The following is a 25,321-nucleotide window of genomic DNA, read 5'->3' on the forward strand; positions in this document are numbered from 1 at the left end:
CAGTCAAGATCAGAAAAGCATCATCATATTTAAATAGGTTGGGTTTTCAAAGAAAATTTTTCAAATCCAAGTTATGAAAATAAAATACTATGAAAAGTTTTTTCGCATTGTTTTTCATTGTAACTCACAGTCATGCATCCTTCAACTGCCAGAGGACATTTTAGTAAAGTAAAGAATGTTCTCAGTCTGTCGCCTTAATTAAAGTTAAACAAAGAACACGAGCAGGTTGGGCCTGTTGTGTCTATGTTATCATACACTGACTGGAAAGTTTCCTGGTTCTGCTCGGGATTATTATTATTATTTTTTTAATCAGTGATTACTTAAATTATGTGTCAAGCGTTCTGTGTCACACATTACAATACTACATTTATACATTTACTATATCACTTCTCCACGTTTGGGTCGTGTGGTATTATTATACTACAGAATATGCCATTTACAGAAGGTTAAAATAATTGAACTGCAAATTATTTCATTTATGAACAAATTTGGCTGTGCTGTAAAGTGCTTTAGATTGTTTTTGTCAGATTTCTTTATTAAAGACTTAAAACCCAAGAAAAGGTAAAATGCCATGATAGTCATAACATTAAGCTTTGTTTAGCTTGTACCTCAATTCAAATACCAATTACAACAGTAGCATGATAAAACTTACAGTACTACTAGACTGGTGAGGTTTGCAAAGGCGTTGTCTGGTATGTACAAGATGCGGTTGAGTGCCAACGTTAGCGCTTGTAGGTTTGCTTGGTGCCGCAGAGAACCAACTGGGACCTCTGTAAGGTCGTTGTCATCCAACCACAGATGCCGCAGTTGCTGAAGAACCTCAAAACTGTCATCTGGAACTGCAGTAATATGGTTTGCATCTAGTCGGCTTAAGAACAGAAGGAGATGGGAACAATGAAGGCATTAGGCAAAATATAAATATAATTATTTGGGGTGCTTATTTTGGTCAGTGAAGGCTTTTATATGGTATGAGTAACAATGTTAACTCTTGCTGACATGAAACATGGATTCAGAGGCGTTCACCAGGAATTACACAAATGTAAATATTCCTTCATAGTGGAGTTATTTTTCCCCCCATCAAAAACCCAATTTAAGGTTTATGCTACACTCGTCCTAAAAAAAACACAAAAAAAAACAACAATTACCAAAATTACTTTTGCCCAGTAATGGTATTATACCAGGATGTAGAAGTTCATTTGTCAGAAATCAGAAAATATGTTTGAAGTAAAATATAATAATTATCCAAGACTTTTCAAATCAAAAACTAGAAACAGAAATTTGATTTCTCAAGATGTCAAATTAATGTTATTTTACTTGCATTACTGAACAGAAGAATTAGTTTAACGGTTAATTTCTGATTTCACAGAGAAGTCCAGTGAGTCAGCTCAAATTTGGAATTTGAGATTTCCTAAAGAAATTCTCTTGTATTGAATATGTAAGTGTTCATTACACCATGACCCGAACTGTTTTCTCCCGTTATCCTCCCTCACTATGTGTCTCGCCCTCCCTCAAAATTCCTCAAGTGTCTGGGCTGGAAGAAAAACAGTCTTGATTGGCATTTAGCTCTCTGGGGCTTTATACAAAGTGAGTCCTGGCTCCACAAAAGCATATTACTTCAGCAACAGACCCCAAACCCTCACTGTGAAGACCCTTGTGTAAAAAAATAAAAACAATTAATAAAAAAAGAGGCGGCATGGTGGGCGACTGGTTAGAGCGTCAGCCTCACAGTTCTGAGGTGCGGGGTTCAATCCCTGGCCCCGCCTGTGTCGAGTTTGCATGTTCTCCCAGTGCCTGCGTGGGTCTTCTCCGGGCACTCCGGTTTCCTCCCACATCCCAAAAACATGCATTAATTGGAGACTCTAAATTGCCCGTAGGTGTGAACGTGAGTGTGAATGGTTGTTTATTTGTATGTGCCCTGCGATTGGCTGGCAACCGGTTCAGGGTGTACCCCGCCTCCTGCCCGATGATAGCTGGGATAGGCTCCAGCACGCCCGCGATTCGAGTGAGGAGAAGCGGCTCAGAAAATGGATGGATGGATAAAAAAAAGAAGGAAGAGCCATAAAAAGAAGAGGGGAAACACAGGACAAGGGGACAGTGGAGAGGGCTGGTAATGGTTTCTAGTTAGAATTTCAACATGTTTCTCCTGAAGGACCCATGCCTCCATAAATCAGAGTCAAACTAGAAAACGGGCAGATGGAGGGTGTGGGGGGCAGGAACAAATGAAGTAGTCAAAATAAAGACCATGTTGAAAAGAAGCTCTGGGTTGACAATTTCACACAAATAAACACACAGGTTGCTTGGAATTACACGCGATAGCAAAGAAGTTAGGTAAAACAGAACTGAAGGACACTGACCTACATTTATCAGAATCAGAATCATCTTTATTTGGCAAGTATGTCCGAAAAACACACAAGGAATTTGTCTCCGGTAAGTGGAGCCACTCGAGTACGACAACAGACAGTCAATTGACAGACAAACACTTTTGAGACATAAAGACATTGAGAAAAACAGTCACTGAGCAATAAAGGGTTTATGCAGTGATTTTGCCAGCTAAAACTGCAGCATGGCTAGAGGGTAAGAAAGGAAACTCCCCAATTACAGAACAAGTCTCAGTTAATAACGTTTACACCACATACAGTGTTGGGCAGTAGCAGCGTGACTAGCTAAAGCACATTCTCAGTAGCGTGGTCATAGTGTCGCTGTTTTCAACATCAAGTAGCTTTTCAGTTGTGAATACTTTCATGACCACATAGCAATAGAGACAATAGCAGAGGAGGGGGCAGAGGTGAGTACATCTCATCAACCCCCAAGGGCCATACCTTTACAAATTCATCCTACTTATCCAGTCCTCACAGAACCATGCATTCATGTGGTGACTGTGCAAGCCCAAACAGAAACTCCTATCAACATCCAAGATGACCAACAGAAATTTTAGGACAGGTATGTAGAACTTTCTTGAAGAGCTGGGCTATTATGGAAACAAATAATAATCACAAAATTGATTGATATTGAATTTACAATTATTTACTGCTTTAAAACATTTTAAAATTCAATTTTAAAATACAATTAACATTTACTGTGAAAAATGTTGAAGGCCAGAGTATTGTCTTCAATTTAATTTGCACTATATATATCTATATCTATATATATTACACAGACCCTTTCCGAAAAAAAATTAATATCATGGAACAGTTTATTTCTTTCCATAATTCCATTCAAAAAGTTAAACTTTCATAGATTATAGATTCAGGTCCCACAATTCAAGCAATTTCAGGTATTTGTTTATTTTTACATAATTTGGGCTTCAAATGGAGCAGATGCTACTCTGGCATGAGTGGCCAGTATTGGTCAACAACAGATATGCAAATAGTGCAGCGTGGCGAGACAACTACAGTTGGTGCACGAGTAATGTATAATTGGCACCACAGAAATGTGATGACGAACTCAAGTCAAAAAATTGCCAGCATGTTGTAATGGAAATGTAGGTTAGGTGTTTAAGAAGTTGATCGCAAGAGGGAAGAAGCTGTTGGAATGTCTGCTAATTCTAGTTTGCATTGATCGGTAGCGCCTACTTGAGGGAAGGAGCTGGAAGAGCTAGTGACCGGGATGCGGAGGGTCCGAGAGGATTTTGCACGCTCTTGTCTTAGTTCTGGCAGTGTGCAAGTCCTCAAGGGTGGGTAGGGGGGTACCGACAATCCTTTCAGCAGTTTTGATTGTCCGTTGCAGTCGGAGTTTGTCCTTTTTTGTAGCAGCACCAAACCAGACTGTGATGGAAGAACACAGGACTGATTCGATGACCGCTGTGTAGAACTGTCTCAGCAGCTCCGGTGCCAGGCCGTGCTTTCTCAGAAGCCGCAGGAAGTACATCCTCTGCTGGGCCTTTTTGAGGACGGAGTTGATGTTGGTCGCCCACTTCAGGTCCTGAGAGACTGTAATTACCAGGAACTTGAAGGTCTCGACGGTTGCCACAAGGTAGCTGGACAACGTGAGGGGCAGCTGTGGCGAAGGATGCCTCCTGAAGTCTACGATCATCTCTACAGTCTTGAGCGTGTTCAGCTCCAGGTTGTGTCGGCCGCACCACAGCTCCAGCCGCTCAGCTTCCTGTCGATATGCAGACTCGTCACCGTCCTTGATGAGGCCGATGACAGTGGTGTCATCTGCAAACTTCAGGAGTTTGACAGTCGGGTGCGCTGAGGTGCAGTCATTCGTGTAGAGATTCCTCGGGTCAAGCCACTTCTGAGCCTGAGCCAATGTAGGAAGCGTCTCAACTGGGCCAAGGAGAAGAAGGACTGGACTGTGGGCTAGTGGTCCAAGGTCCTCTTTTATGATTAAAGTGAAGTTTGCCTTTCATTTGAGAATCAAGGTCCAAGGGTTTGGAGGAAGACGGGTGAAGAACAGAACCCAAGCTGCTTGAGGTCCAGTGTGAAATATCCACAGTCAGTCATGATTTGGGTGCAATGTCCACTGCAGGTGTTGGCAAACTGCTTTCTTAAATCCAAGGTCACCGCAACAGTATACCAGAATGTGTTAGAGGACTTCATGATTCCTTCTGCTGAGGATCTGTATGGAGATACAGATTTCATCTACCAGCAGGACCTAGCCCCTGCCCATACTGCTCGAAGCACCAAAACCTGGTTTGATGCACATGCCATCACAGTGCTTGACTTGCCAGCCAACTTGCCGGATCTAAACCCCATTGAAAATCTATGGAGTATTATCAAGAGGAAAATGAGGGGCACCAGACCCAAAAACAACGAAAGACTGACAGCAAGCATCAAGGAAATCTGGGCTTCCATACCTCCCAGACAATGCCACAGGCTGATTGCCTCAATGCCACGGCGCATCGAGGCAGTGATTAAAGCAAAGGGATTTCCAACCAAGTATTGAGGATTAACATATTGTTTGGAAAGTACCATATTTTGATTTAATGTGACCCTAATTTTTTTTTTTACAAAAGCAGAAGTGGTGATTTGTTCACAGTATTAAAATGTTTTGAATTCCTGGTTTTGTGAGTTTTATGAGCTGGAAACCCAAATTATGTAAAATTAATAAATAAATACATGAAATTGATGAAATTGTGGGCCCTCTTTGATCATCGTCATCACGATGTGCACATCACATCACGATGTGCACATGCGCGTCAGATCTCATAGGTCCTGATGATGTAGGGCGAAAAGAACTCTGGTACACAACATGCACGGCACGCATCAGTCCACCAATCACAATCATTGAATCGTGCTCACAAAATATTCTCCAAATAAGAGGGAAAACGTTCCTTCTTCAAGTTGTTTATTTGTCACTGCCAGCTGTTGTTTACTGTAAAACTGTCACGTAAAACATAATTAAACAACGAATATTTGCTAACCTAAGTGCTAGCATAAGGTGATAAGAAAAACTAGACATCCTAATAAGATTAGCACCGATGTCACCATTTACAGTCAATTATAACCCTTCAAACAACACACGGAGCAGCCCAGAGATGTGGTTTCGTCCCCGGGTGCTTCGGAAAACGTTTATTTTAAGCAGTGCAGCATTACAGGCTTTACGGTAGTGACGAACCGTACCAACCAAACATATCAGGCCGTAATCACTGACTGTGCACAGATCAGACAGAGACGAGGACAAACATTGCAGGGGAGAGAGAACGAGGCTCTGTGTGGAAGTTGAGTAGAAAGATCAGAAAATGATCGATAAAGGAAGAGAACATATGGAATAAATGGTGCTTAAAATGGGACGGGGAGAGTCATTTTTGTTTGGACTTCTTAGTGAGAAGTTTCTACTTGGAGCACTTATTAAAAATGCATTTATGTGAAACGCTATTATGACACAAAACATAAATGTTTTTTTCACAAACATAACCTCGAAAACGCGTCAGTTGTTAAGATTTGTTGAATTAAAATATGTAAAATTGTTTGAGACATTGTTGTGTCAAGAACCCCAGCACCCCAAAAAATGGGGGGGACTCAAACATTTTGTTTTTTCTGAAGTTAAGCACTTTATTTGAACACGTAACTTCCTTTTTTCATTTACTTACTCATACTGAAATGCAGTCCTACTTTTATTTAGTAAATGAGAGAACATGATACAGTTGTGCGCATATGTTTGATTACCTGGGCAGAATTTTTTAGATATGTACAATTCTTTAAAGAAAAGGATTAGGCAAACACTTAATTAATTTTTTTTAATGGGACTCACATTAAGCTAAGGCATTTCAGAAAAGCACAATCATTAAACAAAACATAACCATAAAGAAAATAAAAAGATGGTCCTTGTTCAGTAATCAGTCACATTTAAAAAAATAAATAAATAAATACATACGATTTCATAAAAACTGTCAGGATATGTAAACTTATGGGTACAACTGTACATATCAGCACTTATACATATTTCTTTAGTTCTGTGTTATTTAACAATAATAAATGCCAAAAGGTTTTTGAATTTGACTGATATTGATTACAAGCAGATCTAACTACGACTACGCTGCCTACTTAAATATATATCACAATAAATAGACACTAGATGATCTTCCGGACCTTTGCTTCAAGCAATGTTCTTTATCTGGACCTATACGGTTTGTCAAAACAATCAGTTACTATGAAAGCCAAGTAAAATGTTATCACTCTGGATAGAACATAGATCATTTTAAACTTGAGACTATGTGAGTCCCGGGAGCCACATGTCAAAGAAACAATGAGTCCTCAACCCTGGAACAATGAGTCCCTTATCATCACGGAATACAGATACAGTAATCCCCCATTGTGTCACGGTTCTTGCTTCGCAGTCCCGCTATGTTGCAGGTATTTATTGCAGTTGTTACTCTCTTTTATACTGTTTGTACAGTATTTTTGTTTTCCACTGCTCTTGCTCTCTCTCAATATATTACATGTGTTTAGGCCTGTCACGATCGCAAATTTTCCCCAAAATGTTCACAATAAACAATGGTATTGTTGATGGTTTTTCTTATGCCACTTGTATAATGATATTAGAACACAAAGAATTGTACACATCTTTCAAATTCTCCCCTGGTAATCAAACATATGAACACAACTGTGTAATGGTCTCCCATTTACTAAATAAAAGCAGGGCTGCGTGTCAGAATAAGAGCAAGTAAATAAAAAGAGAAAGTTATACTTGTTCAAATAAAGTGCTTAATAAAAATGAAAAAGGTTCGACTACCCTGTTCTGTTTGGCATCATATTTTAATTTATCAAATCTTAACAACTGAACCGTTTTAGTCGTTATGTTTGTTAAGAAACTTTGTTTAGGTTTATAATTGTGTTTCACATAAATGCACTTTTAATAAAAGCTCCCAGTGGGAACTTCCCACTGAGAAGTACAAACAAAACTGACTCTCGCAGTTCAATTTTAAGCACCGTTTGTTCCAAATGTGTTCTTGCTTTATCGGTCATTTTCTGATTTTCTCTGTCTTTTACACAACTTTTTTGGCTCTGGTGCAGGTCCGTATGGGACTGCATGTTATAAACAAGGTCGCCACGATCGAGCGAGCCAGAGCGAGCTGTTTCGCTCCTTAGCTCGCTAGCTAGCTAGCTCCCGGCTAGCGAACGTAATAAATAGTTAACATTCCCTAAAGTGTCCCAGTTGTGTGCATCTACGGATCCAAAGCCGTTCCACCAGCAGCTCGCTGTGTCGAGAGCGGCGCGCCGAGCGTTACCATAACAATGAAAATGTATCGAGTCCGGAAAAGACGACTCCGTTGTACTTATCGAACAATAACCCTCCCTCCTCTCCCTGTGATTGGCTAGCACCAAGACAGGACTCGTTCTCATACTGTTAGTGGATAATGATTCGCGCGCGTATGTAAGCAATGCTGTGAGTCTGTGCATATATGGACGCAGATTGATCATGTTTTAGGCGTCCCTGCTCATTTTTGTGCGTCTCAAATGCGGGACGCACATCAAACAAGATCCCTGATAGAGTATAGCTTTATTTGACAGTCATGCTTTTTTTGCATATCAATCAAGGATGGCGTAAATCAAAAAAATAAAAATAAAATCATAGTTGTTTTCATATTCTACATGTCCATCTAGTCGGCAAGGTGTACTTACACAGTTTTGTAAAGGGTTGCCTCCTTCAGAAGGAGGTAGACCGGTAAGTTAGTCCAGAGCAATATGGGACCAAGGGCCGCTAGGGATAGGCAATGGACACAGCTGGGGGCAGGTGTGAAGACTTCACTCGGGAACAGACAGAGCAGGCTTGGACGAACTCCTGGGTGTCTTGAACAAGGCTGGGCCAGCAGAAATGCTGCCGGATGAACTGAATGGTGCGGGTGATGCCAGGATGACAGGTGAGTTTGGAGGTATGAGCCCACTGAAGAACGTCAGAGCGTTCAGAATCTGGTACGAACAGGCGGTTTGGAGGCCCAGTCTTGGGATCCAGGTGAGTTTTTTGGGCCTCCTTAACCACCAGTTCAATTTGCCAAGTGGCAGCACCAACGAAGCACGAGGAAGGAAGAATGGGTTCCGGTTTGTCAGGGCTGGTGGGGGGTGAGTAAAGTCGATACAGGGCATCAGGTTTGCCGTTTTTGGAGCCAGGACGGAAGGAGAGATTGAAATTAAAACTACTCAAGAAGAGAGCCCAGCGAGCTTGTCGGGGGTTAAGGCGTTTGGCAGGACGTAGGTAAGCGAGATTCTTGTGGTCGGTCCAAATGATAAATGGTTGTTCAGTCCCCTCCAACCAGTGCCTCCACTCTTCCAAGGTCCATATAATGGCCAGTAGCTCTCGGTTGCCGACATCGTAGTTCCTCTCGGCTGGGGACAGACGACGGGAAAAAAGGCACAGGGGTGCAGTTTCTGGGTCGTGGGGTCCCGCTGCAAGAGGACAGCCCCTGCCCCCGTGTCCGAGGCGTCAACCTCGACCACGAACTGGAGGGAGGGGTCGGGGGGGGGCGAAGAATGGGCGCACTGGTGAACAGGGTCTTGAGTCGGTTGAATGCTGGGGATGCTGCAGGGGTCCAACGAAAGAGGGAGCTAGCAGATGTGAGGCTAGTGAGGGGAATAGCGATATATCCGGTTTTCAAGGAGATGCTGAATGACTTGGCGTACATGGAGGCGGTGTTCTTCAGGGGAGCGGGAGAAAATGACGATGTCATCAAGGTATACAAATACAAACAGGTTGAGCATGTCACGGAGGACGTCCGTAATAAATGTCTGGAAAACTGCAGGGGCGTTGGTTAAACCGAATGGCGTGACCAGGTACTCGAAGTGTCCGAGAGGGGTATTGAAGGCGGTCTTCCATTCGTCCCCTTCTCGGATACGGATGAGGTGGTAGGCGTTCCGTAGATCCAATTTGGTGAATACCTGGGCGTCACAGAGGGGTTCAAACGAGGGGTCGATGAGGGGAAGCGGAGATTTATTCTTCACGGTGATATCATTGACGGGGGGAGTGGTAGACAAATGGCCAGGTCTTTACGGAATACCGGAGCGAGATAATTATATTCTCCAGGGACTCCGGAGAGGTCAACGAGCATGGAAGAGGGTGGTGGTGTACCAGAAGGAGGTATAGCTGAGAGCAGGCAGTGTGAGTGGCAGTGAGGGCTCCAGCCGGTGATGGCTAAGTGTGTCCAGTCTATGGTGGGGTTATGTCTTTTAACCCAGGGAATTCCAAGGACTAATGGGGTATCAGGAGAAGGGATAACAAAAAGGGAAACGTTTTCACGTTGATTTCCTGAAATAAGCAATAAGGTGAATGGCACAGTTTGGTGGGTAACAGCGGAGATGATACGGCCATCCAGGGCTGTGACCTTCTTTGGAGACGGAAGCAGTTGGAGAGGAATTTGGAGCTGGTGAATTATGGCTTCATGAATGAAATTGTCATCGGCACCGGAATCAATCAGGCCAGTGATGGGGGTGTTAAGGGCAGGAACTATAATGCAAGCGGGAATGGTCATGCGAGAAGGAGAGCTTGAGGGGATGGAGGTTTGGCTCACCACAACGCTCTTAGGTTGTGGTGAGCCTGGTCTTTTGGCCGGAGGGGACATGAGGAAATAAAGTGACCGGTTTGACCGCAGTAGATACACAGCCGCTGGGCGATACGACGCTGACGCTCCTGTGGATCTAACCACATCCCAAATATATGCATGGTAGGTTAATTGAGGATTTTAAATTGTCTGTAGGTGTAAATGTGAGTTCGAATGGTTGTTTTTATGTGACCTGCGATTGGCTGGCAACCAGTACAGGGTGTACTCTGCCTTTCACATAAAGATAGCTGGGGTAGACTCCAGCACGCCGGCAACCAGAGTAAAGGTAAGCGGTACGGAAATTTAATGAATGAATCTGTTTGTAACAATTTTTTCCCCTTTAGTCTTGCATTTATGTCCTTCCTCTCATAAAGTTCATGATATACAAAGCTTTCCCCATGTTTCACAACACATTTCCTTGTATGCTTCATTTTTGTGTCTGTAGAGATGGTGTCAGCTCCAGTTTTGTATAATCTGTCCAGAGGACATTTTTCCAGAGGTTTTATGTGTAACTCTCAACTCTAAGTAACATTACTTGATGATATAAATGTGTTTTTATTTGCAATTTGCTAGAATATAAATAGTGGAGCAAACAATAGTTGCACATACAGTATAATAGGTTGGTTGGTGTCATGTAGCCCATGACATTTTCTTCCTACTACAAAACAAGACCACCTTAATACAAATGTTAGATCAATAAAATAAAATAAGATTCAACATAAGCAATAAACATTTATAAGAACAATCTAATGAATAAAATAATCCCATCCCTACTGTGTCCATGCATGTACAGTATGTTCATGTAAGTAAAGATGTTTTGGTAACTCACAGAGACTGGAGAAAATGAAGGTTCTTCAGGGCAGCGCTAGGTACTGTCTTAAGTTGATTATTCTGGAGCATCCTAAAGATAAAAAAAAAACATATCCAAGATTTTAATCAATTACTCCAACAACTTGTAATTCAACCAATTGATTCAATAGATACAGCACAACCTATTCTAACTGTATTGCTAAACTTTGTAGGATCTCTTAAATTTATTTGCCATTTGCAATAACTTCATTTTATATGTGCTTTAAAAACTGCATTTATCTGGCCAGCGCATCTAATCTTTCTAACTCTTGAGTCTAGACGAAATTAGTTGCAAACTAACATATACAAGACAAAGAGACACACAATATCTTAAAAATGTTCCATTTTACAACCCCAATTCCAATGAAGTTGGGACGTTGTGTTGAACAAATAAAAACAGAATACAATGATTTGGAAATCATGTTCAACCTATATTTAATTGAATACACTTCAAAGACAAGATATTTAATGTTCAAACTGATAAACTTGATTGTTTTTAACAAATAATCATTAACTTAGAATTTTATGGCTGCAACACGTTCCAAAAAAGCTGGGACAGGGTCATGTTTACCACTGTGTTACATCACCTTTTCTTTTAACAACATTCAATAAATGTTTGGGAACTGAGGACACGAATTGCTGAAGCTTTGTAGGTGGAATTCTTTCCCATTCTTGCTCAATATAGAGCTTCAGCTGTTCAAGTCCGGGGTCTCCGTTGTCGTATTTTACGCTTCATAATGCGCCACATATTTTCAAGACAGGGAGACAGGACTGCAGTCTAGTACCCACACTCTTTTACTACGAAGCCACGCTGTTGTAACACGTGCAGAATGTGGTTTGGCATTAATGGTGCCTTCACAGATGTATAAGTTACCCATGCCATTGGCACTAACACAGCCCCATAACATCACAGATGCTGGCTTTTGAACTTTGTGTCCATAACAGTCTGGATGGTTGTTTTCCTCTTTGGCCCGGAGGACACGACGTCCACAAATTCCGAAAAAATTTGAAATGTGGACTCGTCGGACCACAGAACACTTTTACACTTTGCATCGGTCCATCTTAGATGAGCTCGGGCCCAGAAAAGCCGGCGGCGTTTCTGAGTGTTGTTGATAAATGGATTTTGCTTTGCATAGTAGAGTTTCAAGTTGCACTTACGGATGGAGCGCCGAGCTGTATTTACTGACATTGGTATTCTGAAGTGTTCCTTAGCCTATCCTTTACACAATGATGTCGGTTTTTGATGCAGTCCCGCCTGAGGGATCGAAGGTCACGGGCACTCAATGTTGGTTTACGGCCTTGGTGCTTCCATGCAGTGATTTCTCCAGATGTTCTGAACCTTTTGATGATATTATGGACCGTAGATGATGAAATCCCTAAATTCCTTGCAATTGTACGTTGAGGAACATTGTCTTAAAGTATTTTCTCACGCACTTGTTCACAAAGAGGTAAACCTTGCCCCATCTTTGCTTGTGAATGACTGAGCAATTCAGGGAAGCTCCTTTTATACCCAATCATGGCACCCACCTGTTCCCAATTAGCCTGTTCACCTCTGGGATGTTCAGGTGTTTCATGAGCATTTTTCAACTTTCTCAGTCTTTTTTGCCACCTGTCCCAGCTTTTTTGGACCGTGTTGCAGCCATAAAATTCTTAGTTAATGATTATTTGTTAAAAACAATCAAGTTTATCAGTTTGAACATTAAATATCTTGTCTTTGTAGTGTATTCAAGTAAATATTGGTTGAACATGATGAAATCATTGTATTCCGTTTTTATTTATGTTTAACACAACGTCCCAACTTCATTGGAATTGGGGTTGAATATAAATATTTCGGTTAAACTTGGGGTTTAGAGCTGTGCTATATATAACAATATGTATCGTTGTGGGATATAAAAATAAGGGTTCGCGCTGCCCCTTTGCCAATGGGTAACTGAAACAGGATGTGGCAAAGTCAATATTGCCCACGTTCACAACGCTGGTGAATCAAAATTGCCTCAGTCAAAACTCAAAAGCCCTTCCTGATATTAATTAAAGTGAGTCCACTCATTCTGCCGTGTGTGAACCAATTTAGTTGTTTTGTCCCCCCCCCTTTTTTTATAAAATGCCATCCAGCCACTGCTGGCTATAAGTAGTCAGGTTTACGGGCATTCACAGCTGCGGGGAGCGGCGTACCAGGAAAGGTGACCCGATGCTGCTGGGCGCCAAATTGAAGCATGCATATTTATTACCGCGACGGACATTTGAAGTGTCGATGGTCAATGTGTCCCACAAATAACATTCCTTCTCGCAGCTAGCTAGCTGCCGTCTTCATCAATGCACGAGCCACTAATCCTTCGTCTGTCAATGAAAAGCGGCAGCTGCGGCGCTGGCTCGAACAAAGGCGTAACTAGCTAGTCATTTGGGGGCCCAAGGCAAACATACTCAGGCCCCCAAACCCACCCCCTGTCCCCCTTAATGTAATTCAGACCACTTTGTCGTGCTTTTGAAATCTGTTACAATTATCTGACAGCTAAAGTTAGCCTGCTAATATTTACCACCAAAGATTTAGAATATTGTTTATCTTCAACTAAAAGGTGTGAATATGAGAACATTCTGTACAAAGTCCTAACAAATAAAAATTTTATCTTCAGCTTTTACTTTAATTGAAAAGTACATTAATTAACATTTAACATAGTTTACCAGTCACGGATGGTGTAGTGGTACACTTGGCTGACTTTGGTGCGGGCAGCGTGGGTTCAGTTCCCACTCAGAGACGGTGTGAATGTGAGTGTGAATGGTTCTCCGTGTCTATATGTGGCCTGCAACTGACTGGCGACCAGTTCACGGTGTCGTCCGCCTTTCGGCCGAAATCCAGAGCCCCGCGACACTAACCAGGATAAGCAGTGTTTACCATTTGAACCGTTTTTATATGCACATCTTGGTGATGAAAAGCATCATTCCTGTCACTCTCCACTCGGCTGTCACTGACAGCAATGCTAGTGCTACTGCTACTGAGAACCGCATCATTATCAAGCATTACATTTTTACAAGCCATGAAGTTAACTCAATGTCAATATTCTACTGTGATTCAAGGTTTTTCTTTTTAGAATTCAATTGAAAAATAAAGATTTGTTCTTCATATTAACTTCTTAAACACCTAACCTATAATTCCATTACAACAAGCTGGCAATTTTTTGACTTGAGTTCGTTGTCACATTTCTGTGGGGCCAATTATGTATTACTCGTGCACTCACTGTAGTTGTCTCGCCATGCTGCACTATTTGCATATACTGGCCACTCATGCCAGAGTAGCATCTGCTCCATTTGCACACTGATTGAGGAGTATCTGTAACATTTGCACAACCGACATTGTCCCAGATTATCGCACTACTCGTCACTTTAAACCGCATACACTCCTTGAAGTCTCAGCGCCCTTTGCACAATGGTCATTGCACCGGACTATTGCAATATTAGTCGTTCGAACTGCTCTAAGTGCTAGAGGACTCTGCATCTTTTTGCACAATTGTTTTTTGTCAATGTCTTTATGTCCCCAAAGTGTTCTGTAAATTGACTGTCTGTTGTACTGGAGCGGCTCCAACTACCGGAGACAAATTCCTTGTGTGTTTTGGACATACATGGCAAATAAAGATGATTCTGATTCTGATTCTGATAACATTTAGGCCTGGCTTATAGAAAATAGTTTTTTATTTGTTGGCTATATCCAATGTTGTGTTGGTCATACTATAGAATAATTTATTTTTTGTGTTTAGTGAATAATGCTGAAGATAAACTTCCTCCTGAAAAATTGCATGCTAAATCGCAATCACAGTATTTCTTTAAAAGGGGGGGGGGGGGGGGGGGGGGCGGGGGCAACAACTCACAAATTAAGAGTATTTTGCCAAATCATACAGCCCTACTTTGATTGATGACTCAGTAGTTTTAATTGTGCCCACATCGTCAAAGCTTATCAGCTTAGTTCCAAGTAAAGAGGACTGGCTATGTATGGCTAAAGGTTTAGCCACATAAACACAAGTGATGTTTTGGCTAACTACACACAAGTGTGGCTAAGAGATTTTTATACTGTTTAGTCACATTGGCTAAGAGGTTCCATGACCCAGTGACAACCCTGAAACATGTACCGCACTATTACATCCCACTATCTCTTATATCGTGATTTAACATGTCAATTTCCCTCAGCCCTAATGAGGTATCTCTGTAGTTTATTTTCCTCTTCCTGGTAACATGCTTACAGCGAGTGAGAAGGGGCCACCGCCGCCCGGTCCCTGTGGACTGTGTAGGGACACACTGGTCCACCAGCAGCCACGCTTGACAAAGCGACAAGCTGCACCCGCCATGGGAAGCTGACCATGCATTCGAAGTGTCGATGATCAATGTCTCCTGCAATACTCAGAGTTCTTTGCATTCTTCAACGGCGCAAGATCCAAGTGATCCACTTCAAACACAATTTGGTTGGGTCAAGCCAGTCACCCTGCTGGGCCACGCATTTAGGAAGGTTGGGTTTGGTTGTTGTATTCTCAGGAAATATTTTTATCACCTTTTTATTCACGTTATTTACAGCTAAGCACGCAAAGCTAACGTGACATCCATATACAGTATCTACTTGTATATCCACACGACCCTTTCTTCTTCATTTCTTAATTCTTTTTTGCCTCTTATAGTATCTACAACTCTTATCGAGGTACTCATTGTACATAGTGCCCCTAGTGTTCAGACTGACACAACAGTCGGGTAACATGGGGCCTTCAGAAGAAGCGGACATACTTGCTTTGCTTAAAACACAACCTCTGAAATAGTTCACTTATTAGCACTTTTACTTGTGAAATGGTAGGTGTAGTTAAATGTCACTCGAAGGACTTTGCAAGACCTGGATCAGACTACAAGACAAATTCTGTCACTCACGATTGCAATATGTCTGACTGCTGCCATAAAATCCTACTGTGTCTCTGTGAGAAGACGCAACATAACACGACATTACGATATCACCGTATCCCGTCTTTTACGGTCTATAGGGTAATCTTCTCAAATCAAGCTGTTGGGGGTGGCGGGACCAGAAAACGTATAAACACTACCGAATAAAACTCTCACCATAGCGGCAGCAAAAATAATCATGTAGGAAGAGGCACTAGTTATATTAGCGGCACTAGTTATATTAGCGGCACTAGTTATATTAGCGGCAATATTTTGTGTTGAGAAAAAAATAACAAAGTAAAAAAAAAAGAGAGGATGCTCCAGCGAGGATGGTTTTATGCAGTCATGATAATTGTCACACCCAACATAAAAAGTGCAGGGGTGCTGCTGCCATAAGTACACCAGCTTTTCTTCGATTTTGTTGTTCCACTTATCCCTCTCTCTTTGCCATGGTGTGTGTGAACAAATGTTGACAACGCGACCAAGGGAGCCGAGACACCGTTGCAAGACGCAATCTTATTGGTCAAGGTGCTGTATCGTAGGGTTCTCCTTGATATGTCACACGACTCGGAAGATATATATATATAATATATATATATAATATATATATGCGGCACGGTGGACGACTGGTTAGAGCGTCAGCCTCACAGTTCTGAGGACCCGGGTTCAATCCCCGGCCCCGCCTGTGTGGAGTTTGCATGTTCTCCCCGTGCCTCCGTGGGTTTTCTCCGGGCACTCCGGTTTCCTCCCACATCCCAAAAACATGCATGAATTGGAGACTCTAAATTGCCCGTAGGCATGACTGTGAGTGCGAATGGTTGTTTGTTCCTATGTGCCCTGCGATTGGCTGGCAACCAGTTCAGGGTGTACCCCGCCTCCTGCCCGATGACAGCTGGGATAGGCTCCAGCACGCCCGCGACCCTCGTGAGGAAAAGCGGCTCAGAAAATGGATGGATGGATGGATATAATATTTATATATATGCGGCACGGTGGCCAACTGGTTAGAGCGTCAGCCTCACAGTTCTGAGGACCCGGGTTCAATCCCCGGCCCCGCCTGTGTGGAGTTTGCATGTTCTCCCCGTGCCTGCGTGGGTTTTCTCCGGGCACTTCGGTTTCCTCCCACATCCCAAAAACATGCATGAATTGGAGACTCTAAATTGCCCGTCGGCATGACTGTGAGTGTGAATGGTTGTTTGTTCCTATGTGCCCTGCGATTGGCTGGCAACCAGTTCAGGGTGTACCCCGCCTCCTGCCCGATGACAGCTGGGATTGGCTCCAGCACCCCCGCGACCCTAGTGAGGAGAAGCGGCTCAGAAAATGAATGAATATATATATATATTATATATATTATATATATATCGGGCCAATAGCGGAGCTAAAATCTAGTATTCTGATCCAGGCATTTTTTTATTTTTTTTTTAATTCTTTGCACTTTATTGCATTCTTTGAAAACTGGTTGTACTACCAGATATTTAAAATAATTATTTGGCCGTTGGATATTTGTGTTTCATTTTATTTTGTGTTTTCGATATAAAGAATTGAATTGCTGTTTATTTTATATAATTTTAAGGAAAAATACTATAACAGGCTATATATCGCTAACGGGATATAAAATTACCTATATGGGCATAGAAAATTCCATCCACATTGCATACTACATTGTGCATGTAATCTATTCTTGTGTGTGGTTAAAAGATGCAATGTACTTCAAGAACTACAGGTACACTACTTTTAGGGTCTTGAGCTCACCTGTATATGAACAGGACTTTGTACATGTGTTAAACATTGTGTGCCTTTCAGTGTGAGCTTTTGAAAGCATACTACACTGTGGACCCATATGTGAAGTATGCAGAACTAATCTACACAAGATGTATTGCAATATACCGTTGTTGGGCCAGGGATAGAAAAGAGCATTTTGCTTATTCCAAGTAAAATTATATGTTTTGGGATATCACGAACTAACAGTGTCACAAAGTTGCACCACAAAATAGTGAAATATTTACTTTCCCCCCCACCCCGTGGGTGGAAAACTTCACACTGTCACAGTGTGTGTTTGTATCTACATGAGAGTGTTGACTGTGGTGGTGGCAAGGAGGGTATATGCTTACAGGACTTTGAGCTGATGCAGTCCAGACAAGGCTTCAGGGTGGATGAAGGACAAGTCATTCCCTGCAAGTCTCCTAACAAGACAAAAAAGTATGAATCTACAGTAAAATGAAAAAAATAAATAAATAATGTAGCCACATGCAGTTTATAGTTTATTTCTGAGAGAAAAGTGAAGCCTTAAACTAAAAAGGTCTCTGTGGCAGCACCTCTAATGGTGTTAAACTTATCACACTGAACATAGAGCCAGAGGTGTTAAAGACGTCTGTCATGGCCTGTTGTCACTTTGTCACCCAAACAAGATTAAAACGACTTCCAGATATCCTCTCCCCAAATTCCATTCCTGTCCTCCCATTTCATTTATTTTAGAGAATGAAACAAATGTAGTGTATAGTGCTTAATGATATAGGGTCAGCGTGTGAATATAGCCATTCATTTCCCTGTAACAGTTTTTTTAAACTTATCCTCAGTCGGCCCATAAAAGTGTTGAGGGACACCTCCCTTTCCTGTTGCCAACAGAGGTTTTTCAGAAAGTGTGTGTGTGTGTATGCACAAGGTTGACTGGGACACACAGTCCAAGTATATACCATCAGGCCGAGATTAGCAACAAATTTAACACTCTGCAATATACTGTAAATCTGACCAGACTAAAACCCATGCAACAAGAGCTGCCGGGTGTGAGCCCGGGTGTGAATCAGGGTCGACTGTGTTAGAAGACCACATGCCTTTCCTGTCCCAGAGGAGGGTAATACTTAAAATAAGATATTTTCTTACACATTGCTGGGTTTATTACATTGCTGGGTTTAATAAAAATTATACTGAACAAAAATATAAACGCAACACTTTTTCAAACTTTTTCTACATACACAAAAGGCCATTTCCCTCAAATATTGTTCACAAATCTGTCTACACAAACACACACACACACACTACACATTTTCTCCAAGGTTTACAGTACAGCAGAGTTGATGAGGTGAAATAACTGATAACATATTTGACATGAAACAAGGAAAATTAAGGCACATATGCATATTATATAGATGCAAAATGTCATTTATTGTTTGTGTTCATTCTAGACTGGGCTCATTACACAAAATCTCCCGCATTGCATAAGAATGGCTCAGTCTTTTCCAGTGTTGACCAATTGTGTTATTCTACATGTGTTTACAGGAATTGCCCACACTATCCAGACTCCAGATTTACATAGTTCTTGCAATTTCTCCTCAGAAGCACAGAGCGGCAATTTAGAGAAGGGTATGAAGATTAACGCCTCTTATTACATCCTCCGATATGAAGTTAGAATAGGTTATCAATACGAGGGCTGTGAATGGAAAAACGGTTCTGACTTAGAACCAGGTCCAATTGACCATTTCCACTGGAATAGTACACCTCCAACAATGCCAGTTCTCCACAAAATTTTGCGCGCTGAAAATGGCCTAAAAGCGCATTTTCGAGACAGGTTTTTATGATGACGACAAGCAAAAAACGCAACAAGCGTTTGAAAGAAAAAGGGTGTTAGCCTCAAGTCGATAGCTAAAGCTAACAAAGCTAAAAAAGCTAACAAAGCTAACGCTGACAGCAAGACCACAAGAACAAAAAAGAACCAAAGTGAAACTTCATCGCCAGATCATGTCCAACAATGCGTGAACAAAAACTGTGTGCTAACAAGAGCTTTATTCATCATAAAAGTAAGAAAACGTGCACCAACACATTACGGCACTGTGTCGTTGTCATGTAACACTTATTAGAATAGGGCATACGGCCGTCGTGCGTAAATAATATACAGTGGGTACGGAAAGTATTCAGCCCCCTCAGATTTTTCACTCTTTGTTATATTGCAGGGCGGCACGGTGGCCGACTGGTTAGAGCGTCAGCCTCACAGTTCTGAGGACTTGGGTTCAATCCGCCTGTGTGTGGAGTTTGCATGTTCTCCCCGTGCCTGCGTGGGTTTTCTCCGGGCACTCCGGTTTCCTCCCACATCCCAAAAAACATGCATGGTAGGTTAATTGACAAATCTAAACGATTCTCAATTCAGATTCTTTTAAGGGGCTGGGTCAAAAAGGTTTGCATGGTTTAAATAAAAATCGTCCAAATTATGAACCTCCATTTTCTTAGCAGCCCACAACATTTGACTTGAGGTTCTTTATAACCAGTATCAATATCAAACCTTTGAACTAAAAGCCAATGTGTGTGGCACTAGCCTAATTGACTTACAACCCCAATTCCAATGAAGTTGGGACGTTGTGTTAAACATAAATACAAACAGAATACAATGATTTGCAAATCATGTTCAACCTATATTTAATTGAATACACTACAAAGACAAGATATTTAATGTTCAATCTGATAAGCTATTGTTTTTAGCAAATAATCATTAACTTAGAATTTTATGGCTGCAACACGTTCCAAAAAAGCTGGACAGGGTCATGTTTACCACTGTGTTACATCACCTTTTCTTTTAACAACATTCAATAAACGTTTGGGAACTGAGGACAATAATTGTTGAAGCTTTGTAGGTGGAATTCTTTCCCATTCTTGCTGGATGTACAGCTTCAGCTGTTCAACAGTCCGGGGTCTCCATTGTCGTATTTTACGCTTCATAATGCACCACACATTTTCAATGGGAGACAGTTCTGGGCTGCAGGCAGGCCAGTCTAGTACCCGCACTCTTTTACTACGAAGCCACGCTGTTGTAACACGTGCAGAATGTGGTTTGGCATTGTCTTGCTGAAATAAACAGGGGCGTCCATGAAAAAGACATTGCTTGGATGGCAGCATATGTTTCTCCAAAACCTGTATATACCTTTCAGCATTAATGGTGCCTTCACAGATGTGTAAGTTACCCATGCCATTGGCAATAACACAGCCCCATAACATCACAGATGCTGGCTTTTGAACTTTGCGTCCATAACAGTCCGTATGGTTCTTTTCCTCTTTGACCCAGAGGAGACGACGTCCACAAATTCCCAAAACAATTTGAAATCTGGACTTGTCGGACCACATAACACTTTTCCACTTTCCATCAGTCCATCTTAGATGAGCTCGGGCCCAGAGAAGCCGGCGGCGTTTCTGAGTGTTGTTGATAAATGGCTTTTGCTTTGCATAGTAGAGTTTCAAGTTGCACTTACAGATGTAGCGCCGAACTGTATTTACTGACATTGGATTTCTGAAGTGTTCCTGAGCCCATGTGGTGATATCCTTTACACATTGATGTCAGTTTTTGATGCAGTGCGCCTGAGGTATCGAAGGTCACGGGCATTCAATGTTGGTTTTCGGCCTCGCCGCTTACATGCACTGAGTTCTCCAGATTCTCTGACCCTTTTGATGATATTATGGACGATGATGAAATCCCTGAAGTCCTTGCAATGGTACGTTGAGGAACATTGTCCTTAAACTGTTGAACTATTTTCTCACGCACTTGTTCACAAAGAGGTGAACCTCGCCCCATCTTTGCTTGTCTTGACCGAGCAATTCAGGGAAGCTCCTTTTATACCCAATCATGGCACCCACATGTTCCCAATTAGCCTGTTCACCTGTGGGTTGTTCCAAACAGGTGTTTGATGAGCGTTCCTCAACTTTCTCAGTCTTTTTTGCCACCTGTCCCAGCTTTTTTGGAACATGTTGCAGCCATAAAATTCTAAGTTAATGATTATTTGCTAAAAAAAACAATAAAGTTTATCAGTTTGAACATTAAATATCTTGTCTTTGTAGTGTATGCAATTAAATATAGGTCGAACATGATTTTCAAATCATTGTATTCTGTTTTTATTTATGTTTAACACAACGTCCCAACTTCATTGGAATTGGGGTTGTAATATTCATTCATTTTTCAGCTAAAAGTTAAATATAGCATTGTTAAAATAGTTATTTGGGACTGTTTCATCACGTCAAATGGTTTACATGTACACGTTTTTACTTGACTTGCTGTTTTAAGCTTGTAGCATTTCATTTTGAAGGGTATGCACCGAAACTCAGCATTTTGGCACCTAAAGTAATATCACACGGCACTGGTGATTTATTTATTTATTTTTTTAATGGATGGAACCAAATGCAATAAAATGCTGATTCCTTTCCCTAGCCACCGATGTGGCACAATGTTGATGTGAATTTCATCCCAATTCATTGTGATGTAAAGTTGCTACGGTGACGTTTTAGCCCAATGTTAAAATAAGCTTTTTTTTTTTTTTTTGTCATCGGCGCTTCCATTGGTTTGAAGAGTAAAATAAACGCTAAAAACTATCAGTGCAAAAGTGCAATCAACCGTTTACCTTGTTAGCTGTCTCAATCTTGGCATAGACATTTTATTGTTTCACTCACCCAGTTGACTGAGAGTTGACTTCACTGAAGCTCCGTGCGGTGTACGCTGAGGCTCGGAGCGCCTCTCAGACGCTACACATTGTGAAAGCCTCCTTTGCACAATGTAATCTTATTTCAAGTGTTGCACTGAGGCGACTGGTCATTAATTTAAAAAAAGTTAAGACACACTTTTGTTTGGCACAGCCACTGTTGTGCACAAGCATGTCATCGTGCGTGTACTTCTTTGTTGGTTTAGCCCACTTCATTGTTTTTCACCACTTCTTCACGGCTAGAGGACTAGGCATTGAAACTGGGAATAAAATTTTTTAAATTTGAACGGTTCCAATCGGTTCTCGATTCCCGACCCTAAATATCACAGCCATAAGTATTCAGACATTTTGCTCAGTATTTAGTAGAAGCACCCTTTTGAGCTAAAACAGCCATCAGTCTTTTTGGGAATGATGCAACAAGTTTTAAACACTCACCTCATCCTCTGCCATTCCTCCTTGCAGATCCTCGCCAGTTCTGTTAGCTGTCCACCAACGGTCACCATCCAACCCGTTTTCAGGTCTCTCCAGAGATTCTCAATTGGGTTTAAGTCAGGGCTTTGGCTAGGTCATTCAACAACAGTCACGGAGCTGTTCTGAAGCCACTCCGTTACTTTAGCTGTGTGCTTAGGGTCATTGTCTTTTTAGAAGGTGAACCTTCGGCCCAGTCTGGCGTCCTGAGCACTCTGGAGAAGGTTTTCGTCCAGGATATCCCTGTACCTGCCCGCATTCATCTTTCCTTCTATTGCAACCAGTCGTCCTGTTTCTGCAGCTGAAAAACATCCCACAGCATGATGCTGCCACCACCATGCCTCACTGTTGGGACTGTATTGGACAGGTGATGAGCAGTAACTGGTTTTCTCCACACAAGTGTTCTGTAAATTGACTGTCTGTTGTACTAAAGCAGCTCCAACTACCGGAGACAAATTCCTTGTGTGTTTTGGACATACTTGGCAAATAAAGATAATTCTGATACCACTTAGAATTAAGGCCAAAACGTTCTATCTTGGTCTCATCAGACCATACATCCATTTTCCGCTTATCCGAGGTCGGGTTGCGGGGGCATTAACTTTAAGGGAGAAGCCCAGACTTCCCTCTCCCCAGCAACTTCAACCAGCTCTTCCAGGGGGATCCTGAGGTGTTCCCAGGCCAGCCGGGAGACATAGTCTCTCCAGCGTGTCCTGGGTCGTCCCCGGCGTCTCCTCCCGGTGGAACGGAACACCTCACCAAGAAGGCATCCAGGAGGCATCCTAATCAGATGCCCGAGCCACCTCATCTGACTCCTCTCAATGCGGAGAAGTAACGGCTCTACTATGAGCCCCTCCCGGATGACCAAGCTTCTCACCCTATCTCTAAGGGAGAGCCCGGACACCCTGCGGAAGAAACTAATTTTGGTCGCTTGTATACGGGATCTTGTTCTTTCGGTCACAACCCACAGCTCGTGACCATAGGTGAGGGTAGGAACGTAGCTCGACTGGTAAATTGAGAGCTTAGCTTGATGAAGCCAACAGAACCACATCGTCTGCAAAAAGCAGAGATCCAATATTCATATAGATCCATCAAAGTTACGAACAGATTCAGTGATAAAGGGCACCCCTGGCCTAGTCCAAATCTCACTGGAAACGAATACGACTTACTGCCGGCAATGCGACCCAAACTCTGACACCGGTCATATAGGGACCGAACAACCCATATCAGTGGGTTCGGTACACCATGCTCCCGAAGCACCCCCCACAGCACTCCCCGAGGGACACAGTCGTTTGGGTGAACTCCCATGCACCCTTGAGGACCTTACTGAGGGAGAAGAGCTGGTTCCACGGTCAGGACAAAAACCACAATCCCAATCACGGTCTTCCAGGTCTCACTGTCGTTGCCCACGTGAGCATTGAAGTCTCCCAGCAGAACGATGGAGTCCCCAGCGGGGGCGGGACCGCTCTCCAGCACCCCCTCCAAGGACTTCAAAAAGGGTGGGTACTCTGAACTGCTGTTTGGTGCATAGACACAAACAACAGTCAGGTGACGGCTCAAGGAGGTGCTCATCAGACCAGAGAATCTTATTTATCAACATTTTGGAGTCCTTCAGGTGTTTCTTTTGTTTAGTTTTTTTAGCAAACTCCATGCGGGCTTTCATGCGTCTTGCACTGAGTAGAGGCTTCCGTCGGGCCACTGTGCCATAAAGCGCCGAATGGTGGAGGGCTGCAGTGATGGTTGACTTTCTAGAACTTTCTCCCATCTCCCATCGTCATCTCTAGAGCTCAGCCAAGGTGATGTTTGGGTTCTTCTTTACCTCTCTCACCAAGGCTCTTCTCCCCCAATTGCTCAGTTTGGCCGGACAGCCAGCTCTAGGAAGGGCTCTGGTCGTCCCAAACGTCTTCCATTTAAGGATTATGGAGGCCACTGTGCTCTTAGTGCAGCAGAAATATTTTTGTAAGCTTGGCCAGATCTGTGCCTTGCCACAATTCTGTCTCTGAGCTCTTCTTGCAGTTCCTTTGACCTCATGGTTCTCATTTGCTCTGACATGCACTGTGAGCTGTAAGGTCTTATATAGACAGGTATGTGGCTTTCCTAATCAAGTCCAATCAGTATAATAAAACACAGCTGCACTCCAATGAAAGTGTAGAACCATCTCAAGGATGATCAGAAGAAATGGACAGCACCCGAGTGAAATATATGAGTGTCACAGCAAAGGGTCTGAATACTTATGGCTGTGTGATATTTCAGTTTTTCTTTTTTTAATAAATCTGCAAATATTTAAACAATTCCCTTTTTTCTGTCAACATGGGGTGCTGTGTGTACGTTAATGAGGGGGAAAAAATTTAACTTTAATGATTTTAGCAAATGGTTGCACAATAACAAAGAGTGAAAAATTTAATGGGGTCTGAATACTTTCCGTCCCCACTGTATATCGTATATGAATATAACGTGTTTATCTGTATTAGGGATGCACAATTAATAAAATTTTAATCGTGATCGCAATTTTGGCTGCCACGATTAAATGAGCTTGATCGTCGGTAATGTTTTAGATCAATGCGGGCACTGCTGCATATGAAAAGTGCTTCATTCGCAGCAGTGCCCGTAACCTAGTCAGCAGCCAACAGGAAGCAAACATATGATTATTGCTTCAAAGCGCCACCACCTTGCT

General features: G+C 42.3%; 1 protein-coding gene across 3 annotated transcripts in view; it reads right to left on the reverse strand.

Moving 5' to 3' along the window:
* Positions 1-25,321, reverse strand: part of lgr4 (leucine-rich repeat containing G protein-coupled receptor 4) — an 85,802-nt gene that overhangs the window by 28,324 nt on the left and 32,157 nt on the right. The window contains exons 3-5 of one of the 3 annotated variants that reach the window (XM_061670521.1): positions 17,842-17,913; positions 10,806-10,877; positions 653-868 (exon numbers count right to left, since the gene is read on the reverse strand). In XM_061670521.1, coding sequence (XP_061526505.1) covers positions 653-868; positions 10,806-10,877; positions 17,842-17,913 — 360 coding nt within the window. The remainder of the gene's footprint in view (positions 1-652; positions 869-10,805; positions 10,878-17,841; positions 17,914-25,321) is intronic. The other 2 variants (XM_061670522.1, XM_061670523.1) reach the window with 2 other exon arrangements.

The sequence above is a fragment of the Phycodurus eques genome, chromosome 2, assembly GCF_024500275.1.
Source record: "Phycodurus eques isolate BA_2022a chromosome 2, UOR_Pequ_1.1, whole genome shotgun sequence".
Taxonomy (NCBI): domain Eukaryota; kingdom Metazoa; phylum Chordata; class Actinopteri; order Syngnathiformes; family Syngnathidae; genus Phycodurus; species Phycodurus eques.